The following is a 20,414-nucleotide window of genomic DNA, read 5'->3' as shown; positions in this document are numbered from 1 at the left end:
CCAAATGTGCAGCAAAATATTTGATTAAAAATAAAAATATTTACACATAAGGTAAATAAATAAAGGAATCAACAAAAAAAAAAAATTGCACTATTGGTAAATAAATAAACAAAGGAAACAGCCAAAAAAAAAAAAAAGACCAAATGATTTAAAAAAAAAAATGAAGCAACAAACAAAAAAAAAATTGCACTATTGATAAATAAATAAACAAAGGAAGCAGCCCCCCCCCCCCCAAAAAAAAGACCAAATGGTTTAAAAAAATAAAGGAATTAGCAAAAAAAAAAAAAATACACATTTGGTAAATAAATAAACAAAGGAAGTAGCAAAAAAAAAAAAAAAGAAGAAGAAGAAATGCACCATTGGTAAATAAATAAATAAAGGAAGCAGCAAAAAAAAAAAATTGACCAAATGGTTTAAAAAATTGCACCATTGGTAAATAAATAAATAAAGGAAGCAACCAAAAAAAGACCAAATGGTTTAAAAAGAAAAGGAAAAAAAGGAAGCAGCAAAAAAAAAAAAAAAAACACCATTGGTAAACAAATAAACAAAGAGGAAGCAGGAAAATGTTTTTTGACCAAATGGTAAAAAACAATTTGCACCATTGGTAAATAAATAAACAAATAAAATATTATAAAAAAATACTACAAGTACTTGTGGGTCCCATCATATTACTAACTATAACAAAGTCAAACTAATCTCATCTCATATTTGAAAACAAACACATATTTCTTATAATCTCATTTTATCTCATCTCATCTCAACATATTTCAAAAATTTTTATCTTATCTTATCTCATCTCTGAAAACAAACTATTCGTAAATTTAAATTATCCGCCGCAACTTTTGTTTTTACACTTGTTGCAAGTACACTTTAAAAAAAAAAAATAGATGAAGGTCCCCTGTCTGTGAGACACCCCGTCCCAAATTTTATTAAAAAACCCTCATGTATGGCAGAGGAATACCATAGAACCAATATCAAATAAACAAAGTACATCCCACAATTACATACAAAAAAATCAAAATCTAAAAAATAACCTTCACTCATCACTTTCTCAAATAAGGCAAACCTATTTTATCTAAACGTATTGAACCCCGAATCCGCCCGTGAATGGAAGATGCATCATTAAAATCTGACATCAAACTTTGCGATCCCTGCTTTGTCAAAAAATCCGCCACCATATTGGCTTCTCTATAAATATGGCGAAAACGAACATTGAGCTCCCTTACCATGATTTTCACTTCCTCCCAAAAATTCCAAAGGAACCAATACTTGCATATCCCAGATGCTAACCAACCAACAATGACTACAGAGTCCGATTCTACCAACACATCCCATACATTTAATTGTCGACATAACCAAAGTCCATCATATACAGCTCTACACTCAGCAATGGTGTTGGTGGCATGCCCATATGTATGCACAAACCCCCCAATGACGTCTCCCTTATAATCCCGAAGAATGCCCCCTCCCCCAGCCGCACCCAAATTTCCGCAAGAACCGTCATCCACATTGAGCTTTATTCTCCCTCTATCCAGAGGACTCCATGTAATTAATTTAATAGGCTTTGAAGAAATAGGAATAAACGGACATGCAAGCCGCTCCATTACCTCTCTATCCTCTCCACCCATACGTTGGAATTTTTTCATTTTCTAAACCATATCTCTAATCCAAACTTTAACTGATCGAATAATATTTTTAGGCATAAATTTAGTACCTTCCATTCTTGCCGCATATCTTACCCTCCATATCGCCCAAGAAATGACTATAGGGAGAGACCCCCGAAGCCAACCAACCTGAGTGCTCATAAAAGCTTTATTCCACCAGCACCACATCATTCCCTCCCAACACCGGATCTGCGTAATACGAATTTGGCATGCATCTGCAAAAAACTTCCAAACCAGTTTAGATCCTTCTCCTTCACATAATAAATGATTGAATGTTTCAACCTTGGCCTGAGCACAACACTTGCATTTAGATACTAAAGGAATTCCTAGACTTCGAATAGTATCGTCAACCGAAATAGCTCTTCTCTTAGCTCTCCAAACAAAAAAAGACATCTTCTTTGAGATCCAATCCTTCCAAATCCATTTTTTTCAAGTACACACTTCACCCCGATTTCTAATTAACTGCCATGCAGATTTTGTGGAGAATTCCCCATTTATTGACTTCTGCCAAACACATATATCATTGCCTTGTCGAAGCCTAACGCCTATAGTAACAATTTTAGCAAGTATCTCATCATTCACCAGATCCCGTAACCGACTCAATATGGGTCCCGTTTCATCAACCACCTCCTTAACTTTCAAACTAGCATCCCCAATAATGGGAATTGAATCTCTTAGTGGACCATCTCCTAACCAATTATCCAACCAAAAATTTACATTTCCTCCCCGAATTAACCACTTCAAATTGCACAGAACTCTCGACATAAGGGCTATAATTCTCCTCCAGAATCTCGAGCCTCTATGTCCCTGCATAACTGAATACACATGGTCATTTCCAACATATTTTGAAGCAAAAAAATTTGACCACATCGTTCCTCCTTTAATTAATTTCCAAGAAAACTTCATAAGCAATGATTCTTGGACCTCATGAAATGCCCAAATACCAAGACCCCCCTCCTCCACCGGTAAATAAATTTGCTTCCAAGAAATCCACTTTCTTTTCTTCTTTTCTACCGAGTGCCCCCATAGAAAATTCGAAAAAATCTTTTTAAGTCCCAAGATAACCCCTTTTGGAATATTCAACACAGATAACATATGAATTGGCATACTATTAAGCACATATTTGATTAACACAAATTTTCCCCCAAAAGATAAGATTTTACTCTTCCAGCCAACTACTTTCTTCTATACTCTAACCAAGAATAGATCAAACATATTATTTTTCATGCGCCCCACATATAAAGGCACCCCCAAATAGGTGCACAGCCAGTTTGCTTCCATGAACCTAGAAATTTCTTTCAAAGCCATCTTTCTTTCAATCGAAATAGAAGAAGAGAAAAATATAGACGAATTACTTGAATTAATTAATTGGCCCAACATCAATTCATACCTCCTCAAAACCGCCATAAGATTACGCATAGATGGCCTTCCTCCGTTAGCAAAAATCAGCACATCATCTGTATATAATAAATGGAAAATCACATAGCCTCCACTAGAATGAAATTAATATGGCCCAGCCGGAACTCTTTGTTCAGCATATGCGAGAGAATCTCTTTAGATAAAATGAATAAATAAGATGAAAGAGGATTACCTTGTCAAAGACTGGGCGAAGCCTTGAAGAAGCCTTTAGTGCAACCATTAAGCATCCCTGAATTGAAAGGGGATGAAATAGCATTAAAAACGATACTACACCATTTCTTTGGAAAACCCAACCGACGAAGAACCATCAATAGAAATCTCCAATTCACACGATCATAAGCTTTTGCCATGTCAATTTTCAGCATCACATTTCCACCTCTCACTTTCCTGTTAATTCCTTGGGCTAATTCCTGAGCAATCGACATATTATCAAAAATACTCCTTCCCTGAATGAACGCAGCCTGCTCAGGGGAGATGATTTTATCTAGAATTGGGGCCATTCAAAAAACTATAATCTTTGACATAATTTTGTACACAACTGAGCAAAGACTAATAGGCCGAAATTGGCTAAATCCCAAAGGTTCATCCACCTTCGGGATCAGAACCAAATTTGTAGCCCCAAAGAAAGTGGAAAATGGTTGCCCTGCAAATACATTAATGGCCATTTCTAACAAATCATTTTTAACAATATCCCATGCCATCATGAAGAAACTTGTAGCAAAACCATCCAAACCTGGGCTACTGTCTGCTGGTATCGACCATAAAGCTTCCTTCACCTCCTCCAAAGAAGGCTCAGCACATAACCTTTCATTGTCGGTCATGGAAACAATCGGCTCAAGTAATTCCAAGTCAACTGACTCACTCCTCACAATTGACGTCGGAAGCAGCTCCTGGAAAAAAAGTACAGCCCCATCATGTACTGCTTCCGAAGAGTCTAACAAAGTTCCATCTGCCAACCTCATTTTTTTAATCCGCTTACTTTCTTTTTAACCACATTGCAGCTTGAAAGAATTTAGTATTAGAGTCACCCTCTGCCATCCATTTAATCTGAGACTTTTGGCACGCCAAAATCTCCTCCCTATGAACCCATTGTATATGCTCCTGCTTACACTACAACAATTTGTTTTCAACTTGCCCCGAGTAGTTATTCGTTTTCCAATTCAACTTGTTGCATGTACACACACTTAGCACTTGTCGTTGGGGTACGTGACCCGTGTTGTCAGCATTTTGATATCACAATTCTCGCGTTTTCATACATGAGAGTTGGGGGCATCACAGGTGATATCAGAGCGGTTCAGCTCTGGGTAAAGCCACATGTCCTATAGGTGTGCAGTACCAAAAAAATTTAAAGTTTTAATTTGAAATTATTTTATTTAAATTAAGTTATTTTATTTTATTGTATGTTATTTTATCTTACGTTATCTTGCTTTTATTTTAATTTATTTTACTATATTTTATTTTATCTTGTTTTGAGTTAAAAAGTGGGATTAAGGGTTACGCTATGGTAGGAAGATGATAAGACCAAGAGTGCCATTGATAGGTATGAATATTTAGTGTAGTAGGCCTGAACTCTTAGCAATTTGGTTTTTTTTTTTTTTTTTTTTTTTTTTTTTTTTTTTTTTTTTTTTTTTTTTATGTCGAGGCTTGAAGAGAACGACATAGTTTAGGCAATCTCTTTGGAGTAGGAACTCAAGTCGCAATTGAGGAAGGAGATAGCTTTAAATCATTTAGGATACTTGAGGTCTCTAGATTTTGTTGAATTTATGAAATAGTCTATAGAATAGGAGGTTGTGAATTCAACGAACCTCAAGGATAGATTTATGAGAATTTCATCTAAGGTTTGAGCCCCTGTAGATTTTATGAAACAAGTTTATGGGATTTAAGGTGGTAGGTTCAACAGGCATTTGAGGGATTAATTAAATTAGAAGTTTTAAATTTTTCCGATTCTGATAAGCAATTTGATAACATTTGTTGCTTTAGAATCTACAAGCTTTGCAAGGCGATTGTTTTTATATCTAAGTTCATTGATCTTGAGGATTTCGGAAAATGAATCTTATATAGTTTAAGGTTTTAGAATTGCAGACTTGAAGGACTGATTTGTAATAAGATTTGGGTTTTTAGTTCCGCAGACTTGGTATACTAGCTTGATCTGTTCTGGAGACTGATTAGTTTGTAACCATTAAAATGGGGTTGATCAGAGTTTAGTTATTGATATGGAAATTTTTTTAGGAGAATATTGCTTTGGGGATTGAAAGGTAATGATCTAGTTTGTGTATCTTTATGAGGATTGAATATGTCGATCTAGTTCAGAAAATGATTGTTTTTAGCTCAATGTTATAGTGGCAAGTTTAGGATTTGATCCATATCAATTTTAAGGATAATAGATGGTGCAAATTTAGACAATGATTCTTGTTGATTTTGAGGATATAGGTCCAAATAATGGGAATGGTAGTGATGGATCACTTGCACGTTTCTAGGAGTATTGGTTTTGACTAAGGATGCATGAGATCAACACGTAGTAGTGGTAAGTGTGTATAGATTTTGGAGAGTACAGGTCCTTGTTTCATTTTTGGCTTGGAAAAAGTGGTTTTGGTAGGTGCTGAGGTGTTTTCGATGCAATAGTATTAGATTCAAGAGATCTTAGCTTTGGGTTTTCGGCTAGTCGATCAGAGTGTTCAGTCGAAGCATGATACCGAATGAAGTGATGGTTGGCAGTAATTGTTGTGATTATCTTCAAGAATTAGTTGTGATTGGAGGTTGCATGGGAATTTAAATTTTTGGAGGTTATAATTTCCTTTTGGAGATTTAACATTCAGTTGGGAGAATTATGGACATCGCTACTTAACTTGAAGAGAAATTGCTGGGTCACTGATTTGTGGTGTATGATTAAGGCTTGGAAGTTGAAGCTTAGGCATCAACGGTGAGTAACATAACCATATTTATGAGGTAATAAAACATTAAGATCTAGGAGTGTTATGCAATAGTTTTGGTGGATTGGAAATTTGAGTAGCATGGCCTGCCTTGACATTTAATCGTGATACGTTATTGAAGGAACTAGTGGTGCTAATACTAGAGCTTATGAGAGCAGAAGCAGGTGGGCGAGTTACCAAGAAGGTTTCAATAATGTTGTTTTAGTGAATTCAAAGGTGGTTGGTACTGGGTCTAGTCGCCACCAGATTAGATGGTATTCAGATTTTAGGTGATTAGCTTCTAAGTATAGGATGCTGGGTAGAAGTTTATAGGCATTTTTATTGGTTGGTCGAGATGGATTCGAGCCTTTTAGGGTATGTTCTTTATCTTAGATGGGGCATGTGTATTTTGAGATGATGTTACTTGTTTTCAATTTGGGATGCTGGGGTTGTTTCGTACTAGTTTTTTGTCAACAATCATGGTTGTATTTTGTGTGATGCCCCCAAATCCCCACGTACGGACACGGAAAAATTGAGACTTCCGGATGGTGACATCTCGGGTCACCACCCTATCGCCAAGTGCCAAATGTGTATAAACAACAAATGTGCACGAAGAAATACGCAGCGGATAACAAAGTCATAACTAAGTACCAGAAATTTTTCTTAGTTTAATACAAAGCGGTTCAAAACATACATAATAAAATATTACAAAACACAAATATAGCTTCAAACCAACAACAAAGCATAACTCCAACTCAGAACTCTAGCGGAGCCACATCCTCGGGCTCAGCCTCCTCCTCTTCCTCGATCTCTGCATCAAAATCTACGGTACCAAAAATGGTACCGCAGGTAAGTAAGATCCAAATACCACTAGATGAAAGCATATTAAAACTCAAACAATATGCATGAGAGAATGTCAATGCACATAACCTGTAAAACCATATTTTTTCCACGCATGCCAAAAATCCCATTTGGCCCACAAACATATTACTTTCCAACTCACGCCAAAAGTCACATTTGGCCCAAAACCAACTCAATCCAAAATCCAATTAACCCGTATGCACCATGAACTCCCCTAGGGGTCATCCGCACACCCTGGCTCCTATGCCACACCGCAGGTAACGAACCACGAGTGTGACACCTAAATGAGTGATGCCCAGTTCTGCGCCCCACGTGTTTGTAGCCAAGCATCCTCTAGCCCTCGCCAGCAAAGGGCCACGGAGTCGATACGAGAGCGTTACCATCCCGCCCGCTCCCGTTGTCACCCAGCGACAACTCAGGGGACGTCACTCAGTATATTACGCTCCCAAGTGACCAGAGGGGCTTCATCGAGATAATACCCCATGTCGGCTTGGGGTCGTGATACACACGTACCCGAAAATCCATTTACACCAATAAAACAGAATTTTTCTCAATTAAATAAAATGCATGTGCATGCACCATGTAAATGAAATCTCAAGGCACAAAACAACCAACCAACCACAAATCAACAAATCAAGCAACTCCGTCCTCAATCCATTCCGCCCCCAAACTCCTCGGACTCAGTCCGGAATCAACCAATCAACAGTCAAATAATTATTGTAAGAGCAAAATATATTTAAATCTAAAAGTAGAGTTTGGAAAATACTTACAGCGCTATACGGTATTTTTCAAAAGCTCGTGGCATTGCAAACGGCGGAGGAAAAGCAACGGAACAGTGTATTTTACACTGTGGCCGTGGGTAATAAATTACCCACTTTCGAACGGAGATAAACCAAGACACGAAATTGATAGGGAATGGCCTTGAGATATTTATGAAGCTAAAAGAAGTGAGGTTTGACCGTGGGTGGTGGTGGTGGAAATGGCGGTGGAAGGCCAAAAAGGGGCTGAACGAAGTTAAGCTCGTGGGAGCTGCTCCAACAATGGATCGAGGCCGAAATTAGGTGGGCTAGGTCGGCAAGAGGTAGAGGAAGAAGTTGTGAAGAGATGGTGGCTGGAGGTGGAGTGACGGCGCCGGAAATGGCAAAAATCCGTGCGGAAAGAAATGGCTCTAGGTGGTGATCGGCCGGCCGGATGGAGCTGGAAATTGGTGGGAGTGATCACCGGCCGGAGGGGAAGATTTTGGTGGGGGTGGTGTTGGCCACGCTGGTCGAACGACGGCGGTCTGGGTGGAGAAGCTAGTCGGCGACGGGAAGGAGAGGGAGAAGCAGCAGCGCGCACGGGGAGAAGGAGGGAAAAGAAAGAAAGAAGAAAAAAGAAAAAGAAGGAAAAGAAAAAGAAAAGGAAAGAGAAAAATAAAAGAAAAAGAAAAAGAAAAGAAAAGAGGGAGAAAGAAAATGAGGTCCAATCCTCACTCCAGTAACCAAAAACTGATCCGCCGAAAACGATATTAAAAACATAAAATGACTAAATAAATTAAACACCACATCAAATAAAATAAAAACCAATTTAAAATACAATAATTTAAAATAAATAAACCAATATATTAATTAAATTAAAATCAATCCTTCAGTGAAAATACACGTAAAAGCGGGTCATCACATCCTCCCCCCTTAAAAACAAATTTCGTCCTCGAAATTTGTAAGATCAAACACCAAATTGAAACAAGCCACATAAATCCACTGAGATCAAGATTAAGAAATGTACCGTCATTACTCAAACAAGTAGGGATACTACCCCCTCATGTCAGTTACTCTCTCCCAAGAGAAATCTTGAGCTAACGGATCCCCCCATGCCACCTTTACCAGAGGCATCGTCTTGGACCTCAACTGTTGTTGTTTCCAATCCATGATCTGTGACGGGACAACCTCATAAGTAAGGTCCGGTTGCAACTAAATATGCTTTGGGTCGACAAAGCGCGACTCTTGTTGTCCAAAGCTCTTCTTCAAGGATGATACATGGAAGACATCGTGAATATCCCCAAAATATTCTGGCAAAGCAACTCTATAAGCGACGGACCCTACCTTCTCCAAAATCTGAAAAGGGCCGACATACCTCGGATTCAGTTTCCTCCCCTTACCAAAATGCTTAACTCCTTTCATGGGAGAGACTTTGAGATAAACCCAGTCACCTTTTTCAAAAGATAACTCTCTCCTCCTGGTATCAACGTAGCTTTTCTGACGACTCTGAGCTGCAGCCATCTTATCCCTGATGATCCGAACTTGGCTTTGTATCTCTTGAATTATTTCGGGCCCAAATATTTTATTCTCCTCGACTTCCTCCCAACACAAAGGCGATCTGCACTTCCTCCCATAGAGAGCTTCATAAGGAGCCATCTGAATGGTCGCATGAAAGCTGTTATTATACGCAAATTCTATGAGCGGCAAGTGATTTTCCCAACTCCCTTGGAATTCCCATGACACATGCCCGCAACATATCTTCAAGGGTTTGAATGGTGCGCTCTGATTGGCCGTCCGTCTGCGGGTGATATGCAGTACTGAACTTCAACTTAGTACCCAATGCTGCCTGCAAACTTTTCCAAAACTGAGACGTGAACCTTGGGTCCCGATCCGACACAATACTGTTCGGTATGCCGTGCAGCTGCACTATCTCTTTCACGTACAAGCGTGTCAACTTACCCAAGGAATCAGTGTTATTGACAAGCAAGAAATGAGCACTCTTCGTTAACCGATCAACAATCACCCAAACATAATTCTTCCCACCAGGAGTCCTCGGCAAGCCCACTACAAAATCCATCATGATGTCATCCCACTTCCACTCAGGAATAGGGAGAGGTTGGAGCATTCTGGCGGGTCTTTGATGCTGGGCCTTAACTTGACGACATGTGTGGCATTTCTCGATATACAAGGCAATATCCTTCTTCATTCCATCCCACCAATAATTTTTCTTCAAGTCCCGGCATATCTTCGTACTGCCAGGGTGAACTGAATAAGGGGACGCATGAGCTTCTACCATCATCCGCTCCTTGAATTCTGAATCTTTGGGGACCACTCTACGATCTTGGAACCGAAGTATTCCATCTTTATCCATACTATAATGCAACGGCTCTCGAGATTTTCTGACTTTTTTTCTTATATCCAACAGCTTCGGATCCTTCTTTTGAAGAGTCTTCAATTCTTCAAAATCAGCCACCTGAATATCAAGAATTGAAGATAATATCTCCTCTTGCTGTGAACTCTCAATAAGGAGTCTTCTCATCCCGCAAAGTAGAGAATCCAGCCCTGACGGCTCGGCTTCATCTTCCAAGTGTGATTTTCAACCCAAAGCATCAGCAACTATATTTACCTTCCCCGAATGATACTTGATCTTGTACTGGTAGTCACCAATTAACTCTAGCCATCGCCTCTGCCTCATGTTCAAATTCTTTTGAGAAAACAAGTGCTTCAAACTCTTGTGATCAGTGTATACCTTGCAAACTTTCCCATACAAAAAGTACCGCCAGATCTTAAGAGCAAAAACAATCGCAGCCAATTCCAAATCGTGCATCGGATAATTCTTCTCATGATCCTTTAGCTGACGGGATGCATAAGCAACAACCCGTCCCTCCTGCATAAGGACACAACCCAATCCAAATTTAGACGCATCACTAAAGACTACTAATGGCTTATGCAATTCTGGAAGCGCTAACACTGGTGCAGTTGTCAACCTGTTCTTCAATTCTTGAAAGCTTCTCTCACACTTATCTGACCAAATAAATTCTGTATTCTTCCGAGTCAAATCTGTGAGAGGTCCGGATAGGCGAGAAAATCCCTCCACAAATCTTCGGTAATACCCGGCAAGTCCCAAGAAACTCTGGATCTCATGCACTGTAGTCGGACGCTGCCATGACAAAATGGCTTCCACCTTACTAGGATCAACAACCACTCCGTCTCGGGAAATCACATACCCAAGAAATCTGACTTCCTACAACCAGAATTCACACTTGCTGAGCTTGGCATACAACTGGTGTTCTCTTAATTTTTCAAGAACTAGACGAAGATGAAAAACATGCTCTTCAACATCTCGGGAATAAATTAGAATATCATCAATGAATACTACTACAAAGGAATCTAAATAAGGTTGAAATACCCGATTCATTAAATCCATGAAAGCAGCAGGGGCATTGGCTAACCCAAACAGCATCACCTTAAATTCATAATGCCCATGTCTCGACCTGAAAGCAGTTTTGGGCAAATCCTTGTCTCTTATCCTCAACTGGTAGTATCCTGACCTCAAATCAATCTTCAAGAACACAGCTGCTCCTTGAAACTGATCAAATAAATCATCAATCCGTGGGAGAGGATATTTATTCTTGATGGTCACCTTATTTAATTCCCGATAATCAATGCACATACGGAGGGTTCCATCTTTCTTTTTAACGAACAGCACTGGCGCACCCCACGGCGAAGTACTTGGTTGAATGAACCCCTTATCTACCAGCTCTTGCAACTTAGTCTTCAACTCTTTTAATTCAGCCGGTGCCATGCGGTAAGGAGCTTTATGTACAGGAGCCACTCCAGGTTCCAAGTCTATAACAAACTCCATTTCACGAACAGGGGGTAGTCCAGGCAAGTCATCCACAAACACGTCCGGAAATTCCTCCACAATGGGGATATCTACCAATGATTTCTTCTAAGAAGGCGAAGACACCATCTGGACTAAGAAGGCATCCGCTCCCCATGCAATCTCTCTTCTTGCTTGAATTGCTGATATAATTACCGGCTTTTCTTTTAGCTTACTCCGTGCAAATTCCAGACAATCACCATCTGGAAGCTGAAAGCTAATTACCCGACTTCTGCAATTAATACTCGCAGAATATCGGTATAGTCAATCCATCCCAAGGATGATATCAAAACCCAACAGCTTAAATACAACCAAATCAGCATCCAAAAACCTTCCATCAAAATTTAAAGGGCAACCCAAAGCAACCTTGGAACACCATTCCACTTCACCATTTGGTAGAGCCACTACCAAGGACTTCGGCAAAGGTTCCGTAACCAAATTACACATCTGAGTGAAAGTGAAAGATACAAACGATTGTGATGCACCCAAATCAAACAAAGTGCAAGCATAAAATTCATATAAACAGACTCTCCCTGAACCAAACACATTAACCCATGAAATCCAAATACAAAGAGAAAACAAAGCACACCAAAAATCAAATCCAACATTAAATTAAATTAGATCCATACCTGTAATTACTCCAGCATCATGGGTCGTTGGTGCCTCATCATCAACATCTCCGAGTGTAACAGCATAAACCTGGGCTTGCACTGCTTGCCTTTGATTTGTTCTTCCACCCCATCTACCTCCACGGCTTCCTTGAACTCTAACGGGGCACTCACGAGCGAAATGTCTCACTTGACCACATCGGTAACAATGAGTTACACCACTTAGCCGACACTTACCCTCATGAGCTCTATTACAAATTCTGCAAATTGGCACCCATCCTCTCATACGAACACCCGAGGTCACTTGCATTCGAGTCCCGGTCCGCTGAACAAATTTTTGAGACAAATCCGAACTACTTCCTTCACCAGAAAGACTCCGCCTCTTATGTCCTGGAGGGGAGCCCATACACAGATTATTCTCTCGCTCTACAAGAGTGGCCACATCCACTAAATCCTGAAAAGTGGATATCCGGTGGCTAACCACCATTCAGCATATATCAGGACGTAGACCCTCCTGGAAATGCTCGGCCTGCATCTCCTCCGAGGAGATGAGGTGGGGAGCAAATCACCCAAGTTCTATAAATCTCCGGGCGTACTGTTCCATGACCATGCTCCCTTGGACCAAGCTTGAGACTTCTCTTGCTTTTTGCCGTCTCACAGAAGCGGGAAAGAAGCGATCATTAAATTCTTTCTTGAAGCGCGGCCAGGTCACAGCGGCAAAAGATCCCAACTCTAACTCCAGCATTACTCTCTTGGTATCCCACCACTCAGAAGCGGTGCCTTGTAACAGATAGCTGGCGTAGAGTACTTATTGCACCTCAGTGCAACCATATACTTCAAAGGTTTTCTCTAGATCTCTGACCCACTTTCAAGCCCATAGTGGATCCTCTTCTCCCGTGAAGGGTGTAGTTCTATGCGCTAGAAAGCGCTCATAGGTGCATCCAGCTTGCACCACGCCACTAGGCCCTCCTGGGTATAGCCAAGGCCCTCCCTGTTGTGGCCAAGGACCTCCTTGCTGTGGCCAAGACCCTCCTTGCTGTGGCCAAAGCCCCCCTTGTTGTGGCCAAGACCCTTCTTGTTGTGGTCAAGGACCTCCTTGTTGGGGCCTGAAATTCTGTTGCATGAACTTAGTCATCTGCCTTATAGCTTGGGCTATGGAATCATCCCTCGGCGTACCATCCCGAGGCTCTTGAGTAGATTTCCTTGGTCTCACCATTTTCCTGCCACAACACAACCTTTGACCCCCTTTAAGAAAAACAAATAAAAAACCAACAACGTAAAACCAAAAACCAAAAACCAAAACCACATAGCAAGAAACAAAAGAAACCAGTATGCAATAACATAACTAAATAAATAAATACAAGCAAACAAGCTCAAATAAATTCAAAACAAATAAAACATGTCAAATAGAAACTTTACTTAAAATAAATTTTAAAACACAACTTTAAAAACATTCTGGTACTCCCTACGAGACATGTGGTTTTACCCAGAGCCAAACCGCTCTGATACTACCTGTGACGCCCCCAAATCCTCACATACGGACACGGAAAAATAGAGACGTCTGGATGGTGACATCGCGGGTCACCACCCTATCGCCAAGTGCCAAGTGTGTGTATAAACAACAAATGTGCACAAAGAAACACGCAGCGGATAGCAAAGTCATAACTAAGTACTAGAAATTTTTTCTTAGTTTAATACAAAGCGGTTCAAAACATACATAATAAAATATTACAAAACACAAATATAGCTTCAAACCAACAACAAAGCATAACTCCAACTCAGAACTCCGGCAGAGCCGCACCCTCAGGCTCAGCCTCCTCCTTTTCCTTGATCTCTGCATCAAAATCTACAGTACCAAAAATGGTGTTGTACGTAAGTAAGATCCAAACACCACTAGATGAAAGCATATTAAAACTCAAACAATATGCATGAGAGAATGCCAATGCACATAACTCGTAAAACCATATTTTTTCCATGCACGCCAAAAATCTTATTTGGCCCACAAACATATTATTTTCCAACTCACGCCAAAAGTCACATTTGGCCCAAAACCAACTCAATCCAAAATCCAATTAACCCATATGCACCATGACCTCCCCTAGGGGTCATCCGCACACCCTGGCTCCTGTGCCACACCACAGGTAACGACCACGCGTGTGATACCTAAACGAGCGATACCCAGTTCCGCACCCTTTGCATTCGTAGCCAAGCATCCTCTAACCCTCGCCAGCGAAGCGCCACGGAGTCGGTACAAGAGCGTTACCATCCCGCCCGCTCCCGTTGTCGCTCAGTGACAACTCAGAGGACATCACTCAGTATATTACGCTCTCGAGTGACCAGAGGAGCTCCACCGAGATAATACCCCATCTCGGCTTAGGGTCGTGATACACACGCACCCTAAAATCCATTTACGCCAATAAAACAGGATTTTTCTCAATTAAATAAAATGCACGTGCATGCACCATGTAAATGAAATCTCAAGGCACAAAACAACCACAAATCAACAAATCAAGCAACTCCGTCCTTAATCCATCCAACCCCCGAACTCCTCGGACTCAGTCCGGAATCAACCAACCAACAGTCAAATAATTATTGTAAGAGTAAAATATATTTAAATCTAAAAGTAGAGTTTGAAAAATACTTACAATACTATACGATATTTTTCAAAAGCTCGCAGTGTTGCAAACGGCGGAGGAAAAGTAACGTAATAGTGTATTTTACACTGTGGCCGTGGGTAATAAATTACCCACTTTCGAACAGGGACAAACCAAGACACGAAATTGATATGGAATGACCTTGAGATGTTTATAAAGTTAAAGGAAGTGAGGTTTGGCCGTGAGTGGCGGTGGAAATGGCGGTGGAAGGCCAAAAAGGGGCTGAACGGACTTGAGCTCGTGGGAGCTGCTCTGGCAACGGATCGGGGCCAAAATTAGGTGGGTTAGGTCGGCAAGAGGTAGAGGAAGAATTTGTGAAGAGATGGTGGCCGAAGGTGGAGCGACGGCGCCGGAAATGGCGAAAATCCGTGCGGAATGAAATGGCTCTAGGTGGTGATTGGCCGACCGGATGGAGCTGGAAATTGGTGGGAGTGATCACCAGCCGGAGGGGAAGATTTTGGTGGGGGTGGTTTTGGCCACGCCGGCCGGACGGCGGTGGTCTGGGTGGAGAAGCTGGTTGGCGACGGGAAGGTGAGGGAGAAGTAGTAGCGCGCACGGGGAGAAGGAGGGAAAAGAAAGAAAGAAGAAAAAAGAAAAAGAAGGAAAAGGAAAAGAAAAGGAAAGAGAAAAAGAAAAAGAAAAAGAAAAAGAAAAGAGGGAGAAAGAAAATGAGGTCCAATCCTCACTCCGAAAAGTAAAAACTGATCTGCCAAAAACAATATTAAAAACATAAAAAGACTAAATAAATTAAACACCACATCAAATAAAATAAAAATTAATTTAAAATAAAATAATTTAAAATAAATAAACCAATATATTAATTAAATTAAAAATAGCCCTTCAGTGAAAATACACATAAAAGCGAGTCATCACATTTTGCGGAACATTCATTTCGATTAAGGCAGCAAGAGCCAACTAAGGAATGGGTGTGATAATTTATGGTTTTGGGAGGCAGAGTATTTTCTACCAAAAATGTGGTAAAGGTTTTCTTGTTAGTAGGTTGAGATAGCTTGTAATGGATGGCGTTATTTTATGAGGACATGATTTTATGCATTGTGGAAAATTATTAGAGTTTGCAGTGAAAGTGTGATATTTAGTAATTTAGTTGGGGGGGTTTGAACTTCGTGCCAATCTTGAGGAATTAGTGGTGACTTGAAATTTTGAATTGATACTTGTAGTTGGAGATTAATCTTTTGGTTGTACAAATTATGCTTATTAATGGTTAAATTGAGAAGCGGCTAATGAGTAACCAAAGTGTAGTATACAACAAAGGTTTGGAAGTTTGCATAAGAATCAATTGAGGTTAGCACGGATTATCGTATGAAGCTATTAATCATTGGGATTCTTTGGGTATTGTATTAAGGTTTTTGTGAAAATGGAGATTTCGGATTACATGGCTGCCTTAGGAGTACAAGATGTGATGTGCCACTATGAGACTTGTGCGAGCATGATAAAATCGCCTATAGGAATAGACATGAGAGAGCAGTACCCATAGTTATTTGGGTGTCATTGATGGTATGTTTCTCTCAAAAGTGTTCTGTTCTGAGTTGTATCTTGTATCTTGCCTTGGAGTTAATGTTTGACCTTGCTAATTTCGAGGACAATTTTATATAAGGAGAGAGGATGTGATACTCCGTATTTACATGTATTTTAAGTAATCAATTATTTCATTTATTAAGATTATGGGCTTTGTTATTTTAAATTTTAGATGATTTACGTAGTATTATTTTACGATTTCTAACTGTGAAATTTAATTCAATGTGTTTTATTGTTAATAATTATTGTTTATTACTTAAAATTCTCTTTATTTTAAATTAGTTTATTGTTGGATTTTATTATTTTATTTTATTTTACTTAGTCACAATGTTTGAATTGAGTCACAACATTTAAATTGTTTTATTTAAATTGTTGTTTTGAAATCTTGTTTTCTTTCCTTTTCTTTTTCTTTTCCCCCTTTTTCTTTTTTCCCTTTTTCTTTTTCTTCTCATTTTCTTCATTTCTTTTTTTACACCCAGTTTTTTCCTTCTCGCGTGCAACCCCTCCCCTTCTCCTCCCCGTGCGTCTAGTTTAGCCCAGCCCAGCCACCATGTGCCGCTGATTGTCACTAAACTACCTCACCATCCTCACCTCACTCTGACGATCACCACCCCACTGGAACCAGCCTCCATCTCTCAGCCACTCTCTCTCTTCGCAGCACCCATTCATCGAGGTTCCTCCATCCCAACCCTACCGTGCGCCACCTTGTGGCATCACCAACCTCTGACCCAAGCTCCCCTCATGCTGATGACCCAAGAAAATTTACATTCCTCATATAAATTTTGTCTTAAACTCAAATTTCAACTTAAAAGGAAATTAAAATAAATCAGAATTATGGAAAACTCACTATGGCTGAAATATCCATAGGTCGTTTCTCTTTGTTTTTATTGCAATTCTTCCAACTTCAAAACTCATGATTAAAGCAAAATTTTGCAATAAAGATCTTCTTATCGTAAGTTTAAAAATATACTTAAAACATCCATAAAAAATGCTAATCACCAAACTTTTTAGTAAAAAGATCCAAACTTTTTATTTAAAAACAAATATTTGAATCACAAGTTTTGATCTTATTCAAAACATTTCCAAGAATTCCAAAAAATTCAAATCATGCTTCTAACATATTCATAACATCATCCTAACAACAACCATACTTTAAATCATCAAATAAAAGTCACCAAAAATAACAAACAACACAGAGTATTCAGCTCGACACTTAGTCCCAAAACAAAAACTTTTTCTTAACTAGTTTGGATCAATCATTTGATTTATGGCTTAAAATGATGAGATCTTCAAACTAAAACATCACATGGTTTACAAATGTTCTAGAGAAGATCCAACCATAAAACTTAAAATAAAATGGCTAAAAATCAACAAAATATGGATCTAACCCAAAAACATCAAATCTTAGGCTCAACCAAAATCCTCTTGCATAGAGAAATCATATCTTTGAAAATAATACTAAATATCTTCAAACTAATATCCTAAAATTCATATAAGAGGCTTAGTATTATCACATAAAAATATTAAAGCTTTGGAGTAAGATTAAACCATGAAATATTCAAACTTTCTTAAAACAGAAACTGTTTTTCCACTTCGAGTTTTCAAGTTTCTAGATCTAAGGAAGTCTATCATAAAAAGCTTTAGTAATGCAAAAAACCTCAATGATCATTCATGAACACATGTTAACAACGCTATAAGATTTTCGGACCAAGATATGTCCATTAGCTTGCTCAAACGCTCCAAAATATAACATACTCTCCAGTTTATCACCCAGAAGGACCTTTCTATAGTTAAAAATATTTTTGACCAACCCAATGATCAAGAAATGAAATTAATAAGATATCCACGGAAACTACATTCAAATACAAACAATTTTCATGAAGCCATCATTGTGATGACCCGCTTTTACGCATATTTTCACTGAAAGGTTGTTTTTATTTTTAATTAATATATTAGTTTATTTATTTTAAATTATTGCATTTTAAATTTAGTTTTTATTTGTTGGATGTTGTGTTTTATTTATTTATTTGTTTTACGATTTTTAATCTCTTTCTCGGCGGTTTTGTTTTGTTGTCCGGAGTAAGGATTGGACCTCATTTCTTCCTACATCTCTTTTTCTTCCTTTTTCCTTTTTTCCCTTTTTCTCTTTTCTTTTTATTCTTTCTTTTTCTTTTTCTTTTTTTTCTTTCTTTTCTTTTTCTTCTTCCCCGTGCGTTCCGCCGACCCTCTCTCTCTCCTCTCCCACGCCGTAAGCCACCCCAGCCCTGACCCATCGCCGTCTGGCCACCGTGGGCGACACCACCCCCACCGGTCGAAGCCCCTCCCTCCGGCGCACCACCCCACCGAATCCCAGCCCCATCCGGCCAGCCGTTTGGCCGAAAAACGCCCAAGAAACCCCACGGTTTTTGCCCTGATCCGCCGCCATCGCTCCACCTCCGGCCACCACTTCTTCACCACTTCATCACCGGTTCCTTGCCGTCCTAACCCACCCATTTTCGGCCCCTAATAGCCACCGGAACAGCTTCCACGCGCTAGCTTTCCATTTTGGGAAATCCGGCCTCCCTCCACCGTTTTCGCCGCCACCCACGGTCAACCACCACTTCCAATAGCTTCATAATCATCCTTAGACCATTCCCTATCAATCCCAAGCCCTGGTTTGTCCCCGTTCAAAAGTGGGTATTTTACAACCCACGACCACAGTGAATTTTCACTGTTACGTTGCTTTCTTTCCGCCGTTTGCAACGCCGCTTGTTTTCTAAAAATACCATATAGTACTGTAAGTATTTTTCAAACCCTACTTTTAGATTTAAATATATTTTTCTCTTACAATAATTTATTGCTGCTGGTTGGTTGATTCCGGACTGAGTCCGAGGAGTTCGGGGGTCGGATGGATGGAGGATGAAGTTGCTTGTTTTATTGATTTATGTTGGTTGGTTATTTTTGTGCATTGATATTGCATTTACATGGTGCATGCATGTGTGTTTTTGTTTAATTGAGAAAAGCCTGTTTTATTGGCGTAAGTGGATTTTCGGGTGCGTGTGTATCACGACCCCAAGCCAGGATGGGGTATTATCTCGGTGGAGCTCCTCTGGTCACTCGGGAGTGGAATAAACTGAGTGATGTCCCCTGGGTTGTCGCTGGGCGACGACGGGAGCGGGGGCTAGGGGATGTTTGGCTACGAACACGCCGGGGGCGGAACCGGGCATCGCTCTACGTGCCGACTCCGTGGCCCTTCGCTGGCGAGGGCTAGAGGATGCTTGGCTATGAACACGCAGGGCGCGAAACTGGGCATCGCTCGTTAGGTGTCACATGCGTAGTCGTAACCTGCGGTGTGGCACTAGAGCCAGGGTGTGCGGATGACCCCTAGGGGAGGTCACGGTGCATACGGATTAATTGGATAATGGTTTGAGATGGATATGGGCCAAATGTGGCTTTTGGCGTGATATTTGGAAAGGATTTGTTTTTGGGCCAAATGGGATTTTTTTGGCGTGCGTGGAAAAAATGTGTTTTTATGGGTTTTGCGCATTGGCATCACTTCATGCATATTGTTTGAGTTCTATATGCTTTTATCTGGTGGTGTTTGGATTTTACTTACCTGCGGTACCATTTTTGGTTCCGTAGATTTTGGTGCAGGATTCGAAGAGGAGGAGGAGGAGGCTAAGCCCGAGGATGCGGCTCCGCCGGAGTTTTGAGTCAAAGTTGTGCTTTATAGTTTGGTTTAAAACTATATTTGTGTTATGTAGTATTTTATTATGTATGTTTTAAACAGCTTGTATTGTACTAAGAAAAATTCTGGTACTTAGTTGTGACTTTCGTTATCCGCTGCGTGTTTCTTCGTGCACATATGTTGCTTTTACACACACTTAGCACTCGTTGATAGGGTGGTGACCCAGGTTGTCACCATCCGGACGTCTCGATTTTCCCGTGTCTGTGCGTGGGGATTTGGGGGCGTCACAATTATTGCAATAACATACTTACAAATGATCAAAAATCGCCACACAAAACAACTTAGATATCTGCCTGAGAGAGCTCTTTTGGGTTTCACTTTAAGAATGAGATGGAGAAGTGATGAAATGAAGTGAAGGGTATCTTGCACAAATTTAAACTTTTGGAGTAGGGAGGTATGGGCTTGAATGACCCTTG

General features: G+C 40.1%; 1 protein-coding gene across 1 annotated transcript; it reads right to left on the bottom strand.

Annotated features, from left to right (window-relative positions):
- Positions 1 to 1,043: 1,043 nt before the first annotated feature.
- LOC122278598 lies at positions 1,044 to 1,628 on the bottom strand. The gene has a single exon (XM_043088777.1). The coding sequence runs from the start codon at positions 1,626 to 1,628 to the stop codon at positions 1,044 to 1,046; it is 585 nt and encodes a 194-aa protein (XP_042944711.1).
- Positions 1,629 to 20,414: the final 18,786 nt, after the last annotated feature.

The sequence above is a fragment of the Carya illinoinensis genome, chromosome 10 (assembly GCF_018687715.1).
Source record: "Carya illinoinensis cultivar Pawnee chromosome 10, C.illinoinensisPawnee_v1, whole genome shotgun sequence".
Classification (NCBI taxonomy): Eukaryota; Viridiplantae; Streptophyta; class Magnoliopsida; order Fagales; family Juglandaceae; genus Carya; species Carya illinoinensis.
Note: the sequence above shows the minus strand (reverse complement) of the source record. Positions and strands in the feature narration are given on the sequence as shown.